Source organism: Ictidomys tridecemlineatus, chromosome 1 (assembly GCF_052094955.1).
Source record: "Ictidomys tridecemlineatus isolate mIctTri1 chromosome 1, mIctTri1.hap1, whole genome shotgun sequence".
Taxonomy (NCBI): Eukaryota; Metazoa; Chordata; class Mammalia; order Rodentia; family Sciuridae; genus Ictidomys; species Ictidomys tridecemlineatus.
The window spans coordinates 8,056,999-8,081,787 of NC_135477.1; the positions used below are offsets into that span (position 1 = coordinate 8,056,999).

General features: G+C 41.3%; 2 protein-coding genes across 8 annotated transcripts in view; both read left to right on the forward strand.

The window, feature by feature from the left end:
- The first annotated feature begins 2,070 nt into the window (after window positions 1-2,070).
- The window catches only part of Cuzd1 (CUB and zona pellucida like domains 1), a 36,243-nt gene continuing 13,524 nt past the window's right edge, over window positions 2,071-24,789 (forward strand). Inside the window, exon 1 of the mRNA XM_078040314.1 lies at window positions 2,071-5,394. Within this exon, the coding sequence (XP_077896440.1) occupies window positions 5,301-5,394 (94 nt within the window). The 5' untranslated portion in view covers window positions 2,071-5,300. The remainder of the gene's footprint in view (window positions 5,395-24,789) is intronic.
- On the forward strand, window positions 5,401-24,664 carry LOC101959684 (protein FAM24A). 7 transcript variants are annotated; one of them, XM_078047498.1, is made up of 4 exons: window positions 5,402-20,508; window positions 23,220-23,250; window positions 23,913-24,039; window positions 24,349-24,664. In XM_078047498.1, exons 1-4 carry the CDS (start codon window positions 20,446-20,448, stop codon window positions 24,509-24,511), a joined length of 384 nt encoding a protein of 127 aa, XP_077903624.1. In that variant the 5' UTR covers window positions 5,402-20,445; the 3' UTR covers window positions 24,512-24,664. The 7 variants fall into 7 exon arrangements, 1 of the variants encoding a protein (XP_077903624.1); XR_013438280.1 differs by lacking the exon at window positions 23,913-24,039 and having other exon boundaries at window positions 5,401-23,090; window positions 23,220-23,264; window positions 24,349-24,546; XR_013438414.1 differs by lacking the exon at window positions 23,913-24,039 and having other exon boundaries at window positions 5,401-23,090; window positions 24,349-24,546.

Here is a 24,789-nt window from a genome sequence, read left to right on the forward strand (position 1 = left end):
TCCCATCTATCAACTGCGGGGGTTGGTGGCCTCCCAGCATATGGAGGTGGCGCTGTTGGTTGGACACTTATGCCCTCTGATGATAGAAAGGTGTTAGTAGCAGTCTCCTCTTGTAACTTTTCCCCTGATGGCTTTTTCTGCTCTAAACTTTCTTCCTCTATCTGACTAGTTCAAGAGACCTTCTTTTTTACTTGAATTTTTTCCTCTGTCTGACTAGTTCGAGAGACCTTTTTTTTTACTTGAATTTTTTTCTCTGTCTGACTAGCTCGAGAGACCTTCTCTTTTACTTGAATATTTCTACTATAACTATAATACAACCCAACAAGATAATGCCGAACAAAACTGAAACAGAGTGAAACAAAATAGGAACAACAAAAAATCATTATAATAGCCTCCTGAAATGTCCATCTGTCCTTTCTTCCTATCTGTTCCTCAGATGTGAGCGGTTTTTCTTCCATCTTACACATCTCCAGGGACAGGCAACTTAAAACAAAATTGAAGCAAAACAAAAGAAGAATCTACCCATCCTCTCACCCTGCCCTCAGGGGCAAGCAGTTTACCTTATCGCTTACCCTCAGTCATTCCCCATGTGGGCCACCAAATGCCGAAGTCTGGCTGGGTACAATTCACGAGCCACTTGTCAAGCAGAAACGAACTTTATTTTTAGTACACACACGCCACACCACACGAGCTCTTCAGGAATTCCCTCAGAGCCCAACTGCCACCACCGGCTTCCCACAAGCCTCTCCACCTCCCCCACCCTCCTGCTCTTGAGGCCAATTGGCTGGGTCGAGTGGGCAGAGCCCAAAAAAAGTCCCACAATGAGCAGCTCCATGGTCTGAAAGGGCGGGGAAACAGTCCAATGAGCATCACCGCAGAGGAGCCAATCAGTTGGCAGCTAGAAGTTTGCTTGGGCCGCTGTGAGCCAATCATCAGCTGACAGTTGGAAGTTTGCTGGCAGCTGGAAGTTTGCTGGCACCACAGCTGTGGCTCTCAACACGGTGGATTCACTGGTGTTTTTCCAAACATGTAAGAAAGAAATGATAATGTAATTTTATATTATCCCTTCCAGAAATTAGATGTAGAGGGAATGCTTCCTAATTCATTTCATGAGCCAACATTATGCTAGTTCCCAAACAAGGTAAAGACATTAGAAGAATGAAAGCATTCAGGCCAATATATCTCCTGAACACAGATGGAAAAATTTAACAGAATATCAAGTTGAAGTAAAAAAATGTATATAAAATACTATACATAAGGATCAAGTGGGATTTATTCAAGGTATGTGAGATATTATGTTCCTGCTTCAACAAAAGCCAATTAAGTCAATTTCACCAGCAATGTTTCCACTCATTTGGAGACCTGGGGAGAATAGCAGTTATGATTACTCTGTAGTCCACTGAAGAGCAGTGTATTGAGACTGAAGGAAGATGATTGTACTAGAAGCATTTAAATGCATTGTACAAAACAACAACAAAACCCCTGTAGTTCATAATAAAACATGATTTCTGATTTGTAATCTTTTCATATAAATGGAACAAAAGCTTTTTATTTTTACCTGAAACTAAACTCATTTTAAGAAAGACAAGTTTATTGTAGGAAAATCAGAAAATAAACATAATGAAAAAAAGACTTCATAATTGTTAACAATGTACATGCTTTTCCATCAAATTAAAATGTTCTAGGGAATGGGAATATCAAAATGAATAAGAGAAACAGTGTCTACTCATGATATTTACATTCTAGGTGGAGACATAGTAAGCACTAAAAACACAATAGCTTTTTAAAATATAATTTTAAAAAGGTGACAGGATAGATAGGGACTACCTTATAGGTGGAGGCTCCATGTGGGCAAAGAGTGCATCTTGACAAATTTTAGCAAAAACATAAGAGTAAGGCACTTGTATGAGGGGGTGCATTTTAGGCAAAGAAATGGGCAAGGTGCTAAGGCCTGAGGCAAGAAGCAGCTGAGTGTGTCTGCACAATAGGGAAGATGGATGTTGGTGAGAGGAAGCGACGTGGGAGGTGATGGTGGAAAAAGGGTAGCAAAGGGTCAGATTCTGAGGATCTCTGTAGATCAGATAATGAGTCTGGATTTTACTCTCAAGTCAGTAAGTACTTTTAGAGCAGAAGAAAAAGACCAAAGAATCTCTCATTGGCTCTTTGGATCTTAGAAGCAGGTGTAGATGGGATCTCTAGGTGAAGCCCTTTCTAATGCCCAGTAACCCTGCTGGGTTGAACCGGAGAATGCATTCCCAGTTGGGTCTACAGCCGGTGCTATGTAGCAAAGCCAATACCTGTGATACAGCAAAAGAAGCGTTTCAGTGGGGTATCTCTGAAGGCTCTACCTTGCTCCAGGACTCTCAGGTAATTGATGGGTCCTTTACTGCAGCTGCTTTGTAGTTCATAGGTTCACCAGTCCTCCTTCCTTCACCCTTCACAAGGGTGAAAGCAGGCCCCAGGAAAATTCTTGTGTACAAGCCCCTGAGGTCAGAATATGTCTACCAGAATCCCCACCCATGAGGGCCAGTACCAAGAGTGTGTTGGGAATGGGCCCACCACTGAATCCCACTAAGCTTGCATCTTTCCACATAAGCCATGCTAAGCAAAGGCTGAATTATAACTAACCAGAGGCTTGATGATCCTCCAGGATCAAGGCAGGAGAAGAGGCTTGTAAGGAGCTGCTACAAGGCCATTTCTTATCCAGTACCTTTCTCCCCTTGAGTTATCATATCATACGTCCCCATGGCCTCTGTGGTTCTGAGGAGGTATGAGCTCCCTGCCCTGCCCCCACCCTCAGAATAGAACTTCAGAATATTAAACTACTCAGCTTCAGTCTTTTGGCTGCTTAGCAACGAAATGTCCCACAACTCATGTTGCCATATGTCACCCATTTTGTTTTTGAGTGTGAAAAAAGGATTTTGGCACCTTTGCCTAATCTCCCTTTCACTGTCTATGTAAGTAACATATGCACCTAGAAGTGGATTGTTGTGCCTTAGCTGGTAGAATAACTGGGCCTTGAATTAATTATGTGTGCTTAACAGTGCTACGCTACCTTACCTTCACTCACATCAGCCTTTTGACCTGCAACCTCTTATATACACATACCTTCTTGTATATGCAATCTTGGAGAGGAGCAGAGAAGATTTTAAAAGTATTTATAATCTGAATAAACAGCAGGGCAAACCCTGCTATTATAAATTCCACAGGTACACAGTGCCTACCATGTACTAGTGCTGAGATGCCCTAGCAACGAGCTCTAGATCAGTGCTGATTAACATGTGAGTGAGTGCAGAAAAAAAATGCTCTAGATCTAATGCTGATTAACATGTGAGTGCAGAAAAAAAGGAATGCTTGCTCTCCTGGAACTACTGATGTAGATCAGTCATGCAGCTGCTGTGTTCCCACATAGATCTATTTGTAGCTGGAATTGACAAGTTTCCCTGGAAGTCAGCTGGAACCTAACCAGATTATTGTGAGAGACCAGCATTGTAAAAACAACCACACTCAAAGCTGCCTATCCATTTGTCAAGATAGAGGTCAAAAGAAGCCTTGTCAATGAGTTGCCCCTTTTAATTTTTTTTTATTCTTTTTTTTTCAGAGTAGAGATTAGAAATTTATTAAAGGACAGAAGAAAAGACTTCTCCCGGAGGAAGAAGGGGACCCAGGAGGTGGAATTGTAAGGGTCCGGCAAAACGTCGGAGTAAGAGACCACAAGAGACTGTCTTATGCAAAAGCAGAAGGGTAGGTTTATTTGGAGACCAGCATCCTGGGGCCCAAGCTCTCTATAGCAAAGAGATATAGAGCCCTGAGAACAGCTTGGGCAGAGCTTATATACTTTCCCTGGAGAGGGCAGCGAGAGAAGTTACATTTTGTAGTTTGGCAGTTGGGGACAGCTCATTCTGGGAACAAGATTAGCAGACAGTCCACAGTTAGGGACAGCACATTCTGGGAACAAGATTAGCAGACAGTTCTTAAGATTTCAACACTGTTTTGTTAAGCATATAGAGAAACGGAGTGACAAGTACCTATCTTATTAACTTTTCATTCTCCACTTCTTCTTCTGGTTACTTTTAATCATAAAAGTGATCATTGGGGGGTGTCACATTCAGTGTCTGCTAGTGGGGTATATTGTTGTCTGATTACCATAAATTTGATTTGTCCAATTTGGGCCTGGAGAAAGGAAACTACACAGTTGAGCAAACAGGGTCCTAGAGTTAGCAACAATATAAGAATTATTAAAGGACCGGCCAGGGCTGATAAAAGAATAGTTAACCAGGGGGACTGTGTGAACCAAGATTTATATCACCCTTTTTGGGTCTCTCTCTCTCATTGACGCTCTTTAAGGCGTATTTTTAGTTTACTCATAGATTTTTTTACAACTCCAGTATGGTCGGCACAAAAACAACATTTTTTCTTTAATGCAGCACAAAGGCCCTCTTCTCTCAAGAAGAGGAGGTCCAACCCTCGCCTGTTCTGTAAAACAACTTCAGAGAGAGAGGTTAAAGATTCCTGTAAAGCTGTGATGGAGGTTTTTAATATCTTTAAGTTTTGATCCATTGCTGTTTCTAATTGGGTCATTTGTCGTGTTTCATGGACCAGGGCAGTAGTCCCTGTGTCCACCCCTGCAGCAATTCCCATTCCTAATAAGATGGCTAAAGTGAGGGATACAGGTTCCTGGCGGAACCCAGTTGTATGTTCCCTTATTTGATCTTTAAATGAACCTGCATCATGATAGAGCATTCTGGGAAACATCTGCACCATTACATTTGTTGACCATTTTATGAAAACATAAATAATGTTTAAGTATATAGAATTATACTGTCGTAGGGATGGACAAGGCAAGGCACCTAAGATAGCACTGAAGACAGGGAAACAGTCCTATTTGGTTGCAACCAGATTTAGAGGGCATTGCTTTTGTTGTAATCAATTAATCCCCTGAACCCCAAGTTTAGGTAGTTTCAGAATTTTGTACTCAACATATAAGGGAAGGGGCTCAGAAGTTCACAGTCTATAGAAGTTTACAAAAAGCAGTTTTTGTTTCTGTTTTTTTTTTTTCCTCTGTTCTGGGCAAGTTAACTTTTCAAGGACACCTGGGAGAGGGAGAATTTTTTTTTCTTGCCAGCTGTTATCATGGAGCCCAGTTGATAACTTTTTATCTTAGAAATGTAGCCATCTCTGTGAAGCCCCAGCTCAAGGCCAGAGGCCTTGTTCACATATTTTGTGAAAAACTAGTAAGGGGGTGTCTAGCTTAGGAGTGCTGATTTTTTTCAGCCAGTGGCCAAGTAGAACAGAGCAACATGAAAAGAGGAAGTTTATCTATACTGAACTCTTTTATAGGGACTCTTTTGCTGAAAGTCCTAAAGTCAGTCATAGTGAAGACTTCTGGAGAAGGTCAGTTAAGACTTTTCTGTGGGCCTGGTACAGAGGGGGAGGACGGGGAAGGCGGTGCTGAGAGCAGCTCCATGGATCTGAGAATGAGGAAGGAGAGATGTAAAAGAATAATGGGAAAGGGGCTTGGGATTTTCCTAGCAACAAAAACTTGAGTAGTAGAACAGGTAGAGCAGAGGGGAAGACTGGAGTGAGTATCCCAAAAAGCCTGTGAGGGACTTTAAATTTTTAGTAACCTGTTTTTAGTAATGATAAAGCAACTTTAAAGGCCATTTTCATTACATCTTGGATAGTCCTGGTGGGACCCGGTGTGGGCACTGACAGGAGAAGAGAGGAGTGAATGGGTGGAGAGATACCTCAGTACCTGTTACTTCAGCAAGAGGGCAATGGTCTGAGAACTGGCGGAGGTTTGGGTTCCATTAGGTAGCCCCTGTATGTTTACATCCTTATGACTTACAGAAGAAGTTGGTTTTTCCCCCACACAGCTGTGACTGTTTGTGGCTTTGATAGTCCACCGAGCAAATATACTAATCTAGGTTAACCAACCTGCATCTGGCTCTCGTGTCCCTACATCCATAATGTTTGTTTCTATTATCTATGGTATGGAAGGGATTTAATGGAATTTTAGTGGGATTTTTTATCAGGGATACCCAATAGGAAAGATCTATAGCCAGCTGACATGATTTGTGATTAGCCATCACTGTTGTACAGGCTGATGAGGGTTAGGACCACTGGTGGTCAAGGGGAGAGTCTATAGCCTTATCCACACGGCGAATACGCAATTTGAGAGAGTTACCAGTCTTTTCCAATTTCCAACCATTATCTGGACAGGGCGCAGGCTTGAGATGAGAGGCATGTTTCCAGGAAGTGATTCTATCTACCTTTACCGCTGTAGGTGTTATAAGTAGCACCTGGTATGGTCCTTTCCAGCGGGGTTCTAGGGATGACACCTGATGTCATCTTACATAGATGAAGTTTCCCACTTGATATTGGTGTGGAGTTCCTTCGTTCCCAGGTTGGTAGGCAGTGGCCAGCTGTTTCCACAGGTATCACTGAGTTTTTTAAAGAGGTTTTAGTCTGTCAAGCAAGGGGGTATGAAAGGAATCGATAGGTCTTAGAGTTGGGGTCAGGTCCCTTATTGGAGGAGGGGCACCATAGAGAATTTCATAGGGGGTAAGGTTACACAAAGAAATAGAGGGAGTATTTCTTGTACGAAACAGCGCATAAGGCAGGAGATAGTCCAATCTTTTATGCCGGTTTCTAAGCTTAATTTCGTCAAGGTCTCTTTAATGGTTCTATTTATTTTTTCTACCTGTCCTGAGCTCTGGGGTCTATAAGCACAATGTAACTTCCAATTAATCCCCAGGGTCCTGTCTAACCCCTGACTTACCTGGGCCATGAACACCGGTCCATTATCGGGGACCCTATTACCTTAGGCAGGCCGTATCTTGGAAAAAATATCTTTCAGGATCTTCTTGACTACCATTTGCGCCGTTTCTTTTTTTTGTGGGGAAGGCTTCAATCCATCCTGAAAATGTGTCTACAAAGATTAGGAGATATTTAAGTCCATACCTTGCTGGCTTAATTTCAGTAAAGTCCACTTCCCAGAATTGTCCTGGTCTGGTTCCTCGAAGGCGCCTTCCTATAGGAAGCCTGGAGGGGTAAGCATTAACCAATTGACAGACCCGACAGGCTTTTGTTACTTGTTCAGCTATTTTTTTTCGCTGTGAGCCGGTTAGTGGAAAACTCTGTTCTTGATCCTTCAGGAATGCCTGCAGTTTCTTTGAACCAAGGTGAGTGAGTTGATGTATATTTTTTACTGACATAGTTAAAGCCATGACTATAGGAGTTTTTACTGAAGGATTTAGAAATTCCATTTGGGGGCCTTCAGGGTTAAAAGTTATTCTGGCCCGGAGTTTGATGAGCAGATCTCTGCCCATCATTGGGGCTGGGCATTCTGGGATCACTAGGAAGGAGTGATGGACTTTTCCTTTTCCCAGGTCCATGGTCCTCTTAGTTGTTCAAGCTCGATATTTACTGCCATTAGCCCCTTGAACTAGAGACCTTTTAGTTGATAGAGGGCCCAATGGGGCCTTAGGGCTGAATATATTGCCCCTGTATCCACTTCAAAGTTTACTGGGGTCCCCTCCACTTCAAAAGTTACCCTGAGCTCAGGGAGGGGATCCGAGCCCCGACTTTCCTAGTCATCTTCCAAAGTTAGAATGGCTGGCTGGAGTGGCTGTTTCTTTCTAGGGCACTCTTTGACCCAGTGTCCTTTTTCTCTACAGTAGGCACATTGATCTGAGGCCAGATGTGGCTTCTGGCGTGGGCCCAGGTATCCCTTTCTGTCTCCCTATCTCTTAACTTCTGGCCTATTTGTTGTTGTGACCAGGACCTCAGTCTGTCTTTTGTTTCTTTCATCCTCCCTTTGCTCCCTTTCTTTCTCCCTCCTTTGTTCCTTCTCTTCCTCAGTTTCTCTCTTATAGTATACCTTCTTGGCTTCTCTGACTAAGTCTCTCAAAGTCATATCTTGTAATCCATCTAAGCGTTGTAACTTTTTTTTTTTAATATCCAGGGCAGCTTGCCCAATAAAGGCCATCGTGACAGATGCCTTTTGATCCTCTGCCTGAGGATTAAAAGGAATATATCTCCTATATGTTTCTATAATTCTCTCCAGAAACACAGAGGGTGATTCATTAGGCCCCTGAATAATCTCTCTTACTTTGGTCAAATTAGTTGGCCGTCTAGCAGCTGCTCGGAGACCCGCTATTAGAGCCTGGCGGTAAGTGGGCAGATGCTCCCTACCTTCAAAGGTGTTGGGGTCCCAGTTAGGTCGGTTCAAGGGGAAGTTGTATCGGTTACGTTGGGAAGTTGTGTCGGTCGCCCATCTGGTCCGGGGATATTTTTTTTTTTTTTGCTTTTAGGAGGATTCTCTCTCGTTCCTCTGTCGTGAAGAGAGTGCCTAAGAGTTGTTGGCAGTCATCCCAAGTAGGCTGGTGTGAAAACATCAATGACTCGATTAGACCTGTGAGCTGGGTGGGGTCCTCGGAAAAAGGGGGATTGTTATTTTTTCAGTTATATAGATCTGAAGAGGAGAAAGGCCAATACTGGTAGACTTGCATTTCTCCACCATGGCCATCCTCTATCATTGGCCCATGAGGAAGGAGGGGAAGTATCACGGGGGCTTCAGAGTTTTAATCATTCGCTGCCGGCGAGTTCCTTTAGCTGGGCCAGCTTCCTCCAGGGGAGGAGGGGCTATGTGTGCCTCGGGGAAGTCATCTGAAGCGTGCTGGGCTTGCTTAACTTCCTTCAATGGTGGAGAAGCTGAGTCAGCAGCAGGGGAATCACTTAGAGGGTGTTGGGGGTTGGGTAATGGAGGCAGGGGATAAGGAAAGGGAGGAGAGTCCAGCAGAGTCAAATCTTGAGACTCAGGGAGAACAAAGAGTGGAGGAGGAGGTTTGAGAGATAGAATCATAGGGGGAGGGGTAGGAGCAGGAACAGGGACAAGAAAAGCCTTCACCCAAGGAGGAGGAGATTCACAAAGGTTCTGCCAAGTTAAGATATACGGCTATTGATCTAGATGGCTATGTGGCCCTGGCTGAAAGACAAAGACAATATTTCTGACTTTTCAAATTAGTGGGGAGTAGAAAGATCCTTCTAGAGGTCATCCAATTCCAAAGGTGGGCCATTCTGAGGCACAGAGAGTCTGCCAGGTCCGGCGTTTTACTGAAAAAGAAAGATTCTGAGCCCTTATGCGGACTTCAGTCCAGTGAATGACTCTGTCCCATAATGAAAGTTACTTGAACAAAGACAGGGACAATACAAACGTGACACAAACACAGACACACAGTAAACAGTAAATGTGTAACACAAGTTCAGAGGCAAAGATTAGAAACAGACAGTGAATTCAACCTGAGAGAAAGAATAGTTGCCGGCAAAACCAGACAGGTTGGCAGCAGAATACAGATGAGGGCACCTTGTCCCTCCCAGATGAGGGCACCTCTGTCCCCCCCAGAGTCTCCCAAAGCGTCCCTTGAGAAGACGTGGTCTGTGGCTTCAGGGACATGTCTATCCACCACCGCCAGGGGGAGCTTATGCTCTCTGCTGACAACCACGTTCTGCCAACCCAAAACCAGAAAACCAGAAAAACCAGAAGGCTCTGAGAGCTCACGCTCTCCAGCCCAAAACCAGAAGGCTCTGAGAGCTTACGCTCTCCAGCCCAAAACCAGACTCTGAGCGATCGCAAAGGAAAAACAAGAAGGAGAAGAAGGAGGAAGAGAAGAAGAAGAAGATAAGGCGCCTTACTTACCCCCCTAAAGGAGTCTTGTTGAGGTCTCCCTGTCCGCAGTTCCCAGCCAACGCACCAAATGTAAGGGTCCGGCGAAACGTCGGAGTAAGAGACCACAAGAGACTGTCTTATGCAAAAGCAGAAGGGTGGGTTTATTTGGAGACCAGCATGCTGGGGCCCAAGCTCTCTATAGCAAAGAGAGATAGAGCCCTGAGAACAGCTTGAGCAGAGCTTATATACTTTCCCTGGAGAGGGCAGCGAGAGAAGTTACATTTTGTAGTTTGGCAGTTGGGGACAGCTCATTCTGGGAACAAGATTAGCAGACAGTCCACAGTTAGGGACAGCACATTCTGGGAACAAGATTAGCAGACAGTTCTTAAGATTTCAACACTGTTTTGTTAAGCATATAGAGAAACGGAGTGACAAGTACCTATTTTATTAACCTTTCAGAATCCGTGGAAGTGCGGTCGTTTCCCCTTTTTATAGTTTTGGTGATAGAATGTAGGTTGGAAGGCCCAAGGGGTGGGACACAAATGGGCCAAAGAAGTAATCTGGTCAGGAAGGACTTCATTATCACTTCTTTGTGATGGGCTATCTTCAAATCTGCTGGGGGGTTTCATTAACACTTCTTCCAGGTGGACTTTGGCCTAGGGCCTCTTTGGGACTTCATTAACATTCCATGAGTTGTCCTGTGTTTTCCCTGAGTCATTCCCAGCATGGCCTCCATTTTAGATTTCACTCGGTATTAGACCCGATTTACCTAACTACACTGACTACCTAACTTTAAATATGGCTTCATTCCCCCCTCTAATTTGGGAACTCCTTACTGCTGTAAGGAAAGGGGGTGAAGAAGATCTTTCTGGCTTCTTCAGGCTGACAAAAAGGGTGATGTTGGGGCAAGCAGTTTGGAGTCCCCTTTAAAAATTGGGTCTATCGAGTGGTCCATGATAGGCTGGAGGGCCATTTGAGTGATGGGTGGTCTATAAGAGAAACAATAATTTATTAGTACTGGAACCATATTGATGTAGCAATAAATCCCATAGCACAGGAATATGCCAATGAGTATGATGGCAAAGACAAAGACTAACAATGTTTTCCACCAGGAAGTACCAAGAACCAGAAGCTAAGATATTGTTTCCATGACAAAGTTGCTGAGGACATGGCTTCTATCTGAGCAAGTAAATCTTTAAGGATATTTGTCACATTGCCAGAAATGTCAGCGATGTAAGCACAACATTTAACTTTTAGGGTTACAGATGTCCTTTCCCTTAAGGGATAGTTTAATAATTTAATAGCATCTGATGTTGCAAAATCTTTTTACTAGTATGACCTGTGTCTAATAGAGAAATCTAATTCTGTTACTTAGGGCTGGATAACCATACTAGCAAACATTAAGCCTACCTGTGTATGTTAGAAATAAATGCCTTAAACTAAAAACTACTCTGGCAGTTCCTTTTGATAGTTATCAGGCATTCCTGTCTGAGAATCTCTTTTGCAACCTCCAGTTTACTTATTTTTGGAAGTTACATTTAACTATTATTATCATTTAAAATGCCCAGGAACAGCTGTGTTTTGGCTTTGACTGTCTTTGCTAAGTGTTTAAGATGAAGCAAGTCAAACTGACTTTGTTTCCATCTATTGTTAACAGTCAGCTGAGTTACTCTGGGAGTCCTCGGGAACTTCACAGCAGCTTCTCAGTTCTGCTGGTGCCATTTGTGCTAGGATGGGTCCAGGCCTTTGTTGACTATGTGGTTTCCCTCGGAAGCATCAGGGATATCTCCCTTTTTTGATGACCCTCCTCTTCACAGCAAATGCACTGATTGGCTTTCTGTCCTCCACTGGTCTCATTAATCTCCCTGATCAGGAGGTTATGTGGCCTAGAGTTGCAGAGCTCTTTGGAGAAGTCCCCTATCCCCTGATTCAGACTGACTCAGAGGGCAAGAGCCAAATATTGGTTTTCTTGGCCCTTTTAATTTAACTTTAATTTTAAAACTTAATCTTTAAACATCTAGCAAATAAGTTTCAACAGCCTTATGCTAAGAGTACTGGATTTTAATGTCTATCTCTCTCCTGTAGGTGATAACTCATTATCTTAAATTAACCCAGGTTGTGTATTCTTAAATCAGTACCTCTGCAAAACATTAACAGGCAATCTTTAAGCCATTTATAAAGAAAACTACAAAACAAAACTAACTAGGGTAAAAACATTTAGTCATAGCTACCTTAAATTCTGGCAGAGTATATCCCCTGTTTGAGATCCTGGCAATCGTGACAAAAACATCTTTTGGACACAACTTTAAATGTACTGAAATCTGGCCTACTTCTTTTATAGTCACTTTCACATGAGATGGGACATAGAGCCTTATCTCAAGTAAGGCGGGGCTCATCATAAGTCTTAAATACTATAGTTCTGAAGCTGATCTTTGCTTTTTAGACATCATTTTACAAAGCCTACATAAATTGTTGCTCAAGTTTACATGAATATTAGCTAACACAACATAATATCACATCTAAAACATGAATTAAAGAAAGGCTGAAAGCTTTTAACCTTTTGTAGAAAAGTAGTAAAGTACTTTTGTGTTTTGCAATAAAACCTTTACATAGATTAGGCTCTCATTAACTTAAAAATACATCTAAATTGTATCTCAGTGTAAAAAGTAACATGGAACTTTACATAACTTATTGATAATAAGTACAGTTATAGAACACAAATGATATAAATTTCCAACATGTTTTTCTTTTAAGCCTAAATTACCATACACTTTTAGAATACCAGCTTGATATAATGCTCTTTCTAAAGCTTCTACCTTACAGACTTGTATATCTGGAAGATATGAACACATTAATGGCACCAATTACATTGATGTTTTTATATTAACCAAGTTTAGCTTTTAAAGAAATAACATAGCACAATTCTCTAAAACAACAGCACTTGTTTAACCAGCTGTTTAATTTCTTTAAGATTACTTGCTCAAAAACTTACACAGACCTTCTTTATATCATTTACTTAAACCCTCTTACTTAATCATATAGACTCTTATCCAGAAATCTAGAACCTTTTAGTTTCTCTTTTTCATCTGTTAACCTCCTTCTGTTCACATTTTGAAACAATACTTGTAAACTTTTTAATTTAAGCAGATTTAACATTTTATTAGGGCCTTTTTGAACACCTAGAAAAACTTAAGCTTAATTTAAGATCTCCTTTTTTATCTATTTACCAAATTTAAATTGAGCCATTTGAATCACATGAATCAAAGATATTTGGATCCATTTTTAATTTTTCATGAGTGCTCCTCATCTGTCAATTGTCATATCACTGCATGATATATGGACATACACACATACCGACATACAACACATAACACAAAAGGCCTTGCAGATTTCTCAGGTGAAATCTCATTGCAATGTTTAAAAAAAACTCCAGTTGATCAAAAATAGAACTTATCAGAAAAATATTAACTTGTCTGTAGGAACAAAATCATGAGCTCAAAAAAAAATATAGAATCTAAGAAAAGGCAAAAGTCCTAGAAAAAATTGACTGGCCAGTAATTAGTAAATGCCATACAATTTACTCTTTGGTTTAATCTAGTTTGAGTTCAGGTAAAAGACACTTTTACACTTTTTTTCTTGGGCCTCAAATCTGTCTCCTGAGCATTCCATGCTTCTTCTATTTGCATATCAACTTAAGTCCTGGCTGAGCTCTGGAAGGAACTGGGAAAACCAGAATTCTGAGCAGAAACTTCATGCCTAAGGCATTTTAACCAGAAGTCACAATTTTCAGGTTTGGAAGTTGGAACTTATGATAAAAGTTTTAGATACAATTTACAAAGTTTCATCTTTATATCTTCCTACACTAGAAAAACTTGCTCACACAAAACTGAAAATAGGATCTTTCTTGATAATATAAAAGCCACCATCAAAAGAAGTTCCTTCAGGATCATTAAGCTACTTTCTTTGTTCTGAAGTTTCTAAAGTAGTATTAAGTTACATTAAATCACCTGGAAAAAAATCCACATACTACCACGTATATCTAAAATTAAGCTTTGAAAATTTCCAAGACTGTTGCTAATTAATGTCATTTCAATAAGCCAGACCAACGTTTTAATTCAACACTTTTTTCCTAAATCTTACACACTGAGAGAAACAGATACCAAATCATAATTTACTACCCTTGCCCAAATCAATGCACTGTATACCTAGTGAAATCTCCTTAGGCTACCCAGTTCAAAGATTGATGAAAAAATAAAACTGAATGATTGGGAGTTACTTGCCAACTTGGAAGTAGAGTTCTTTTAATTTTCTATCCTAAGTATTTAAGTTCTCTGGCATGAATTATCTGAAATCACAAACTAAACAATTACCTAACCCTAACTTTTAACTGCAAGATTATGCAATGCTTCAAACTCATTTAGATACCAGATGTTACAATGAAACATCTTTTAGACACACATTTAGCCTAGATTATCTCCAAGAAACAATCTATAATAACCTTTAAAACAGACCAGATAAGAAAAAAATCTCTCCAGGTTTTGAACTTCCATTTAATTATGACTCCTATCAGTGGCACCTTAGATTTCCCATGAGTGGACCAGATGTTCTCACATAGGGGCAATTATAGGTGTAAAATCAAGGGTCTCAGTGTGACTGACTTTACTGCATTTAGGTGGAGTAATACTTACAGTGCAGGGAAATTATGAGGAAATTTCCCCAAAGCAAAAATGGCTTTGGCAGCTGCTGGGAATTCCTCAGTTTCCCCTTCACTTGCAAGATTAGCTCCTTTGGATAGATCCAATCCCAGGCAATCTGGCATATCGCCTAGTAGAGTCAGTTTTTAATCTGCCTTAGGTCTTGAAGGGGGAAGGGTGTATGTACTTTGATCGGCCCAAATTTTTCTCTTGATTCTTTTTCCTCAGTGAGTCCAAGATTTTTCTCTTCATGGCAGATATCATAGCTAAGTCTACTTTACACTGTTGGCATAATTTAGGATTTTCCCTTAGAGCAAAAAAATCTGAACATACAGCACCTCACACCATTTCCTTTTTTGTAAAATTGATATTTTCCTCTGGTGGCCAGGTTTCTCCATCAGAGAGTTTGTATTGAGGCCAGGCCAAGAAAATGAGGCGATTGTTCTTGAGCGTCTGAGGTTCAAATTTATCCCAATTTTTCAGTACGCAGGCTAGTGGTGCACCTAGCGTATTGGAGAGAGAGAAGCTCCTGTCTGAGTGAGAAGAAAACAGGACTCAGGCGCCCACGCTGCGCCAGAGAAAACTGTTCTCATTAGAGACGTCTCCCTAACCTTGAGCTTCCTAAACGGTCCAGAAAACCCGTCTGTCGCCTTGCTTTTGCCAAGGGGTTTCTGGTCCCCTTTAGCAAATTGCTAGGGTCTCAGTTTGCCCTATGCCAGAGACCCTAGGAGGATTCAGACTTAAGGGCCTTACTGCTTTCCTCCCGACCACTAAAAATCCATTGAATCCTGTGCACTTTTGTTGTTGTCTTTGCTCTGTAGACTATAGCAGATTACCGGAGGAGTTGATTCTAAAAATGCCTCTCTTGGTAGCTTAAAGAACACAGCTCATTTTAAACATTGGGCGGTAAAACAGACTATTGAAAGTTACCTATGCACCTTAGGGAACCTGGGCAGATTTTACTAATTATCCCATGCCTTTTTCTCAGTCCTACAACCTGAATTGCTAACATTTCTGACCTGCGAAGGAAGGGGAGCATCCAGGAGGAATGGATGCGGGGTTGGGAGTGTTGCGTAGCCCATACGGAGGCAAATGTGATTGGGGCTTTCCCTCAGTGCCATTCATCTACCGATCACCCTAGATACCCATGAGGGCTGTCGGAAGGGGGCTCAAGAGAAAGGAATCTTAAGAATTCGTCTGAGAGTAGCCCAGACCGGAATTCCTCAGTTGTTCCAAACTCCTTCCTCCACCTCCACACATCCGAGGCAGACCGGGATTCGGGACACTGTGTACTCAACGCCAATTGCTCTCCAGGCCCAGACAGAAAAGTTGGAAATGGCTTTGGCAGAACTCAACATGCCTGCTCTGTACCGAACAGGTGATTGAGAGCTACCTAGGCCGAGAAACCTCTCACCCGAGTCTTGTAGAGTGGCGGCTGCACTAATTGCGTTTAAGTAGCCGACGGGTGCCCACCTTACCCTCCAGAAAGAAAGAGAGAAAGATGCACCTCAAACAGACATGGGGTGCGTAGAGAGGCGCTTACCTCGGTGTAGAAAAATCTCGATATGGGACCTCCAATATGTTACCGCTGTTGACCGGTGACAAGTTCTTGCTTCCCCGATGTTGAAGAATAACACCAAAGAAGCACGCCGATGCAAGGTCAGAGTAGAGATTAGAAATTTATTAAAGGACAGAAGAAAAGACTTCTCCCGGAGGAAGAAGGGGACCCAGGAGGTGGAATCCCTTTTTTTGATTCTGACGATTGAACTCAGGGGCACTTAACCACTGAGCCACATCCACAGCCCTATTTTGTATTTTATTTAGAGACAGGGTCTTACTGATCTGCTTAGCACTTTGTTTTTGCTGAGGCTGGCTTTGAACTCATCATCCTCCTGTCTCAGCCTCACAAGCCATTGGGATTACAGGAGTGCACCATCTCACCCAGAGCCCCTTTTAATTTTGCCATGTTCTGCAAATAAATTTGATAGGAAAAAAAATGACCAGAGTTTTCAATGAGATCAATTAAGTCCTTATTTCAAAGTTTTTTTAAATAACCTGGCTGGGGTGTCTAGCTTAGCATGTGTGAGGCCCTGGGTTTGATCCCTACTACCACCACATAAAAAAGCTAACATTTTAGGGTTGGGATATAGCTCAGTGGTAGAAGCACTTCCCTAGCATGTGTGAAGCCCTAGGTTTGATCCCCAGCACCACAAAACAAAAATAAAAAATCAGTGCTGGACACTGGAGAAGTATTTGCTCTTATACACTCTTTTTAAAAAATTATAATTTTTTAGTTATAGATGGGCACAATACCTTTTGTTTCATTTATTTATTTTTAGGTGGTACTGAGGATTGAATCCAGTGCCTTACTAGGCAAACGCTTTACCACTGAGCCACCACCGCAGCCTACCACGCGGCCTGCGCAATGGTTTCATTAATGAGGTTCTAGGCATAAAGTTAGTTAGAAGAGATCGAAATAAAACACACAGACTCAGTTACCTTATTTCTATTGCCAGGTCCGAGACGGCTCCCGTCTCTGGTTCGCTCCTCTAACCGCCCAGCAGGGCAGCAAGGATTACTCAGGGCTAGCAGGAGAGAGAGAGTTTGAACACGCCTGGAGTAGCCTTTTATTGGGGAACAAGAGATTCAGGGGAGAATTCCATCCAATGAAGGTTGAGGGGGGGCTGCACTCCAAGGTCAGGGTCAGTGATTGGGTCCCCGGGGTCAGTGGTCAGGCACACCCCCACACGGATGGGCTCTCTCATCAGGAAAGGGCCGGGAAAGTTCCAACACAGCCAAAACGCCTCAGACCCTTAATGGGAGCCACCCAATCACGTGTCAGAATGGCTTCCCACAGCAGCCCCTCTCATAGACTCTTAGTGGAAGATAATGTAATGCAAATATCATATCTCTTTAGGATAGTAAGGCAGTATATGTAAATATGGCATTTTATCTGGCTACTCTAGTCTAGGAATTTATCTTTATAAAATAATAAAATATATGCATAAACATGTATATAAGAATGTTAATTATGGCATGCTTATAAAAGTATTAGAGACATTTTTGCAGATTATGCAAATTATGGTAAACATTTGCAAAGAATTACTCTGCAGTTACTTTTTCAAGTGAGGCATAGATAGCTATAGGAAAGATACCTGTGATGTATATATGAAGAAAATCTATTTGAAGAATGTGAAGTATAATCTGACTTACATTAAAAAAAATATGGAAGTATTTTTAACATCTGGAAGGAGAAAGGAAAATAACATTGTCTATGAGTGGATAGGTTTATAGAATTTTTTAAAAATTGTCTTTGCTTCCTATTTTTCTATCACATGTATTGTTCTTATGATAACTATTATTTTTAAGTAGCTGGGCATGGTGGTGCATCCTGTAGTCCCAGAAACTTGGGAGGCTGAGGCAGGAGGTTTGTAAGTTCAAAGCCAGCCTCAGCAATTTAGCAAAACCCTCAGAAGCTTAGCAAGACCCTTTCTCAAAAAAAGTGTGTGTGTGTGTGTGTGTGTGTGTGTGTGTGTGTAGGGGGAACTGAGGATGTGGTAGGGTTGTGGCTCAGTGACTAAGTGCCCCTGGGTTAAATACTCAGTACCTAAAAAAACGAAAAATTATTTTTGAGTAAAAAAATAAAAATAATAAAAGGGGGCTGGGATATATAGCTCAGTTGACAGAGTACTTGCCTTGTATGCATAAGGCCCTGGGTTCAATCTGCAGCTCAAAAACAAACAAACAAAATAATAATAAAAGATCCTTTTCTTTAATCACTGTATTCTTTTTGGCCAAAAACAAGACATAAAAACAAAAATTATTGTTCCTTTTTAGGAACAATAATGTTATTACAAATTACATGTGTTATTACCAAGTGTTTTTAAAAATGCAGTTAAAAATTCTTTTACTAAACTCATCTTTCCTCAGCCCCTGATATATTCTCTTCTCTTCTATGGATTCTATTTAGGGAAATCATAAATGCTTTTCTTCCCAAAGATTCCAAGGAGAACCCAATCCTTGGTGGACTATTTTTTGTTGAGTTAAATACAGTTTGTGTAGCCAAATGACTGTATGGGGTTCCACCTGGGAGGTGGGGCCCCACTCATTGGAAAGGTCAACTCAGTGCTAATTGTGGTCCAAAACTGGCAAATCAAGCTATAAGGCCAGCCTAGGAGGCATGAGCTGGGAGAGAACCACAAAACCCTAACCCTGCAATTCAGTCCCAGTAAGAACTATGCCTGGATAAGAAATTAAAGCATCAGATCACCTCTCACTTTGAGTGAGTAGAGGTTTCCATCTAGAGGGGAAGAAAAAATTTCCCAGTGTGAGGAAACATTTAGGAAAAGAAGTCAGCTGTTCTGTAGGTGGTAGGAACTACCACATCACAATGATGGTGATAATGGCTAGTATTTGTTGAGTGACGATTTTTGTTTTCCAGCACTGGATCTTACAGATATTTAACCGTTACAGAGAGATCCTGTGGGATAGCTAATACTGTTAGCATCCCCATTTTATTAGTGAAAACAATTGTAAGCAGGAAACACCAGCATAGGGAGGTTAAAAACCTGCCCAAAGCCACACAGTAAGAAAAAGGGTCAGGAATTGGTTTCAGTTAGTCTGGTTCAAGAGGTAGACTGTAAACCACAAAACTCACAATATCAAAACATTAGAATTGGTTGTGAGCTATTGCCTTCTGTTTGTCTCAATTTCAACTCAGAAAGATGGATAGTTTAATGCTGGTTACTTATAAGCAGGGTATAAATGAAATAATATTAGTCAGGGTTTACTGCCAGTCTGAGTTTATTGCTCTGTCTGAATTTAGAGGTTCAGGTGGAGAAAGTCGTTCCAGATTAACAAAATTGAGGTTTGAGTAATTGCTCATATGTGCCAGCACCTAATGACCTATGTTTGATACATAGGGATCCAGAGTTCCTGCCCTAATGGCACTCACAAACACTTTGAGTAAGCAAACTTCCAATGCAGCCAAGTAACCACTGGAAACTTACAGGTAACTCACAGAGCAACCAAGTAACCACAGGAATAGAGGGACATTGGGAGATGAAATGGTCAATTGCATAGTAGCAAGCCTGGCTCCTTAGTGATATCCAGGCCCGTACAAGGCTATCTCCCTGCCTCAGTGGGAAGGAATTTAGAGAAACTTAGAAAAATGAAACATTTTGAATGGGAAAAAAGAATAACAAAATTCACATCTATTTCAACTCAGGTTCAGTAGATTCTTGTACTCAGGACAAATGTCTAGTCAGCTAGATAAAGCAGGAACTGGAAGTCCTTAAGACAAAAGAAATTAAGTTTTTTTCAGCTGGGCATAGTGGTGCACACCTGTAATCCCAGTGGCTTGGGAGGCGGAGGCAGGAGGATTGTGAGTTCAAAGCCAGTCTCAGCAAAAACAAGGAGCTAAGCAACCCAGACACTGTCTCTAATCGAAAAGAAAGGGAGGAAGGAAGGAAGGAGCAATTAATGCCAGAGGGGGAGAGGTAGGAATCAGGGAAGCTTCACAGGGGAGGTGTCATTTGAAAGAAGTCTCACAAAGTTGGTGTTTGTTGAAACAGATAAAGGAGGGGACACCTGGAGGGCCTTTTAGCCAAGGATGGGGTGTGGGGAAATGCAGGCCATGAGGCTGAAAGGTAAGTTGTGTTGAGTTGTAGACAGGATGATATGTGAAGGATCTAGGGGGCAAATTTTAAGGAGGCACTCACTCTCAGGCTTAGGCAAGAGTAGGGTTAGTATAGTGGTTGTGGCCAATAAGCAAAGAATTGACTTCAAAATCTCTTATATGGGTGATTTCCATTTTGAGAAGATATACTTTTCCTTATTCTATGTGAAACTAAAACTTTGGACATTATATATAAAAGAGCATATGTTTCAGACAAGTAGAATAATTCTGACTAATAGAGACCTTGAGAATCCAAGCAATGTCATGGTGGTGAATTCCCTGGGTTTTGTTTTTGCCTTATATTTCCACATTTGGGGCTGAAGGTGCCTGCAACTTGGAAACACCAGTGAGTTCAGGCAAAAGTCTCCAACAAACCATACTCTGTTTAACCAAAGGACCAGGAAATGGGCAGCCTAGCAAGACAGAAAACTTTTACGAAGTTTCTGCTGCATCCTGACAAACACAAGGTAAACTGTGACCTGACTCCAATCCCACTAGAAAAGACTGAATGAATGTAGGGTGTAGACTTCACCAGACTGTATTCTCACCAGACTGTAAAATGGTGTCTCAAACTATTCTTCCATGCCTGGATGGTGTCAGAGAAGTCTCAGTAGAGCTGAGACTCAACCCTGGGTGGTAATAATTCTCCATCCATGTGGTATCAGTAGAGACCCTTGGGGAATTGAGATTTCCATCCTTACCCTATTGGTAATGAGATACCCTCCTACCCATCTGCTGGGGTAGCATCAGAAGGAGTCCTATTGGAAACTGCACTGTCTGGAAACCAAAGCCACAAGGAGATTTTTCTGTAATCTTCTCTGTAAGAACCTGGTTGAAGTCCTAGAGGCAAATCTCATGAAAATGTACCCCCGTCCCAACCAGAGAGTTGGGCCTCAGAGAGTTTTAATCTCTCAAAATAGTTCTCATTCAGCCTCCAGTAAGACATTAATTACCATTTAAATATTCCTACCAGTTGCTGGCTCTGATGGTGGATTCTGTTCCTGGTAAGCTGTAGTGCTTTTTATTCATCTGCCTACCCATTTTATTTCTTTTTATTTATTATTATTATTATTATTATTATTATTATTATTATTATTATTATTTGTGATGCCTTTTGCCCTGCTTGAATTCTCTGGTTGACTTCTGCAGAGTTGCTGATTTTTTAGTTTGTTCAGCATTTCTCTTGTTGTGAGGATGACAGTAACAATTCCCAAGCTCTTTATATGTGGGAACAAAAACTGAAAGTCCTGGGTTAATTTTTAGCCATTATTTTATTTATTTAGATTTGTTCTTCAGTTTGGGTAATCTCAATATATCTTTCAGTTCACTGAAGTTTTCATTGCTTATCCCTTTCTTGTGGGCCACACTTCCTTGTTTCTTTATATATCTTAAGTCTTTCTAAAATTTTGACATTTAAAATAATATATCATGGAGCAGGGTGCAGTATCGCATGCCTATAATCCCAGCGACTCTGGAGGCTGAGGCAGTAGGATTGTGAGTTCAAAGCTAGCTTCAGCAAAAGTGAGGTGCTAAGCAACTCAGTGAGATCCTATCTAAATAAAATGCAAAATCCCTGAAATCTACTGATTAGCTTAGTGGTCTCCTAACAAATGGGCAAATATTTCTTTAAATGTCTGGAAAAATGGAATACCCTGATCATTGTTGAGTGGCTTTGTTTGCATGTGAGGCATGCCTTCAAAGCTCAGCCAAACAGTTGAAAACTCTTCCTTGGCCTTTTCTTCCTGCTTGGGAAGAGCCTCAAGGTCAGCTCGAGGATATAGCTTTGGACTTAACCTTGAGCCTGCTCACAGTCCTGGACATGCATAAAGCCTTACACATATGCATGATCTCCTAGTCTTCTGGGAACATGTTAGAGCTTTTCAAAATTCCTGCAGTTTTGGGATTTGGAAACATAATGTTTCCCCAGGTTTTCCTGTAAGCTTTTTTGGCCAATCTATCATTTGCCCCAAATGTTATCCACTACCTTAGGCAGGAAGTTAAAAGAAAATTGCCTGGAATAGTTTTTGCTGGGGTTCTGTTGGGAGAAGAATTATTACACTGGGTGATCTTCAGGTCAGGTCAGCTTTGCAAATGTGGTCTTAAAGGTAACCAGCAAAAAGTTCAAACAATGAGAGAGTTATTTGTTAATGAGGACTTGAAAGAGCTCCACCTTTGTTCTGTTTCTCTGATAGCTGCCCTGGAATGAGGCTGTTATTTCAAGGTTACTATGGAGCTAAAGAGCAAGTGATAGGACAATGCCACAGAGTTTGCTATTTATACTGATCTTTGGTTGTTTCTCTTAAATTAATGCTTTTTGGAATGCTGCAAGGCTTTAGTTGATTTCAAGAGTTAAAAAAAATTGTTCTTAAAAAATATTGCTCGACTTGTATTTGTTTTATGGAATGACGTTGTGGAAGTTCTTATGCCACCATTTTTGTTGACATCTACTGTGCTGTTCTTGATCTCATCCAGTTTGTAGCTAGAACAGTAAGGAAGTTGTAGTTAAAATAATTCCGTGCCTTTGCTGGATCAAAGTACCTTGAAATTATAGAATCCTGAATAAAGTGGGTAGCCTACTCAAATTACTTTGAGCCTTTTTATCTTGTCTATAAAGCTCGGTATGATACCAATGAACCTATATCTGAATCCTGTTAAATGGCTACATACTATTTCACAGGGTGGCTAAAATATAAAGTCTAAACAGTTTTCTGTAATTGACCTTTTAGATTCATGAGCATTTTTAGATATTATTCTCTCCACATTACTTCCCTTTTATTTTATCCAGATTTGCTTTGGATTAGCAATCAGAACTTAAGTTATTCTGATGGAAACAAAATCTGAAAATAGAAGATTGCGAGTCCCATGATGTAAGACAGTGTTTGGGTGATTCCGTTTCCATTGGTACTAAGCTATATCTGAGCATAGAATGGAATTCAGAACTTCATGAAAGAAGAACTGCTGTCTAGAGGGTTGATGTCACATAGCCTGTGTCCTCACTGACAGTGGCTATCCATTCTGCCAACTCTGGTGGAAGATTACACTTCTCAAAGTGAGTTCTTCAATACTGGATCTTAATAATTAGAGTCTGCTTTATTAAATTAAAGGTTTCTGAAGTTCCTGATAAAGATGTCCTGTTTCATAAAATGTATTTTAATTGTAATTTTGTTTTTACTGCCAGACTTCATCCAGCCAAGAAGACTCAGAAGGTAGTGAGTATGCTTTGGTAATCAGATTGTTTTTCTATCTTAGGGATTACTTTTTCACAGTTTCAGAAAGACAGATTAAACACATTGATTATTCCAAATTAGATTTTTTTGGGAGGATTTACAATTTAGAATTTAGAAGGAATAAAGGCAGTTTTCAGTAGAAGAATGGAAAAACTTCTCCCCTCAAACATGCATTATTTACAAAATGGATTTGCAGATTCTCAGTACTGTCAGAACAATATGTTGTGAAACAGTCATTCCCATGGGAAACCTCTAGATCCAATGTTCAATGAGAGGTTAGTTCTGGCTGTGAAGGAGAACAGTTCAGAGGCCCGGGCACAAAGCCATTAGCTCCACTGCAGGCCTGATTGTTAATTAAGGGCCACCATAACCTATGAGAGGCAAAGAGTCTGTCCACTGGCTGTCTGTCCTTCTACTCACTCCTTCTGTCTGGGTTTTGAATCTCAGCTCTTTTCATACAGAAGTAAACCCTCTTACCCACCCCTGGCCAGGCTCAGCCTCTCTGGGAAGAGTCCCTCAAGGTTTACACACAGAGGATCTGTGCTTGGGTCTGTTCCTCCTCTCCTGAGGGAAGTGTGTGGAGGTTGCTGAGGGCAGGTGGGAGGGAAGCCACCCTCACTGCTTGCCTACACTTCTCTGCCCAGGTATGTTTAAGTCTTTTGACCTCCGCACGATAATTATGTTCGCCATTGGTAGCGGGATCCTGGCGGCCATGCTCATGCTGATAGGACTGGTCCTCTGTCTTTACGTCAAACTCTCCAAGGCACTGAAGTGAGTCACATGGGTTGAGTAAGCGCCCCTCAGATGGGACACCCGGGGCTCTGCTTGACTGATCATTCCTTGCTGCCCTGGTCTCTTCCTGTGTGAGGTTAAGAGCTACATTTTGCATGCATAGTAGTTGTAGGAGAGGAAAGGATGAGATAGGCACTCGGCACAGGGCCCAGAGAGTGTTCATCTAGGGCTTGTGTCATGTATGTGACTGGCTCCAACTCTGAACCTCCCAGATACCCCTGATAATTCTAAGAAATACACTATAAAGGAAAATTCTAAGGCCGTGTTTTGTGTGTGTTTTTTCTTAAGAGCTGCAAAGGAATGCTGTTCAAACAAGTTCCAGAGTAAGGGAAACCCACCTAAAGGCATCACCGAGACTTCTCCTGCCCTCCAGTGCTGTGATGAATGTAGCATGTATACAGATTATGATTCCCTGCCACCTTGCCTTTGTGGCACAAATGAGGGACTCTGACATGGGAATGGTGGACATAAAAATCTTGAGCAATATTTCTTTCTTAGTGGAATGTTTTATTATTCAAGTCAAGTTCTATAGTGTTTACATTATACTACATACTATAAAATGTTATTTTATGTTATTTTAAATAAATGTACAATGTTGAAAATATTCCTCTCTTTCAGCATTTTTTCTTAGTTACACCTGCCTCTTATTTAAATATATTCATTACTTACTGTGAGACTTGGGTAAACAAGCATGTAATATTATATGGTAAAAGGAGAGAGAGAGACAGA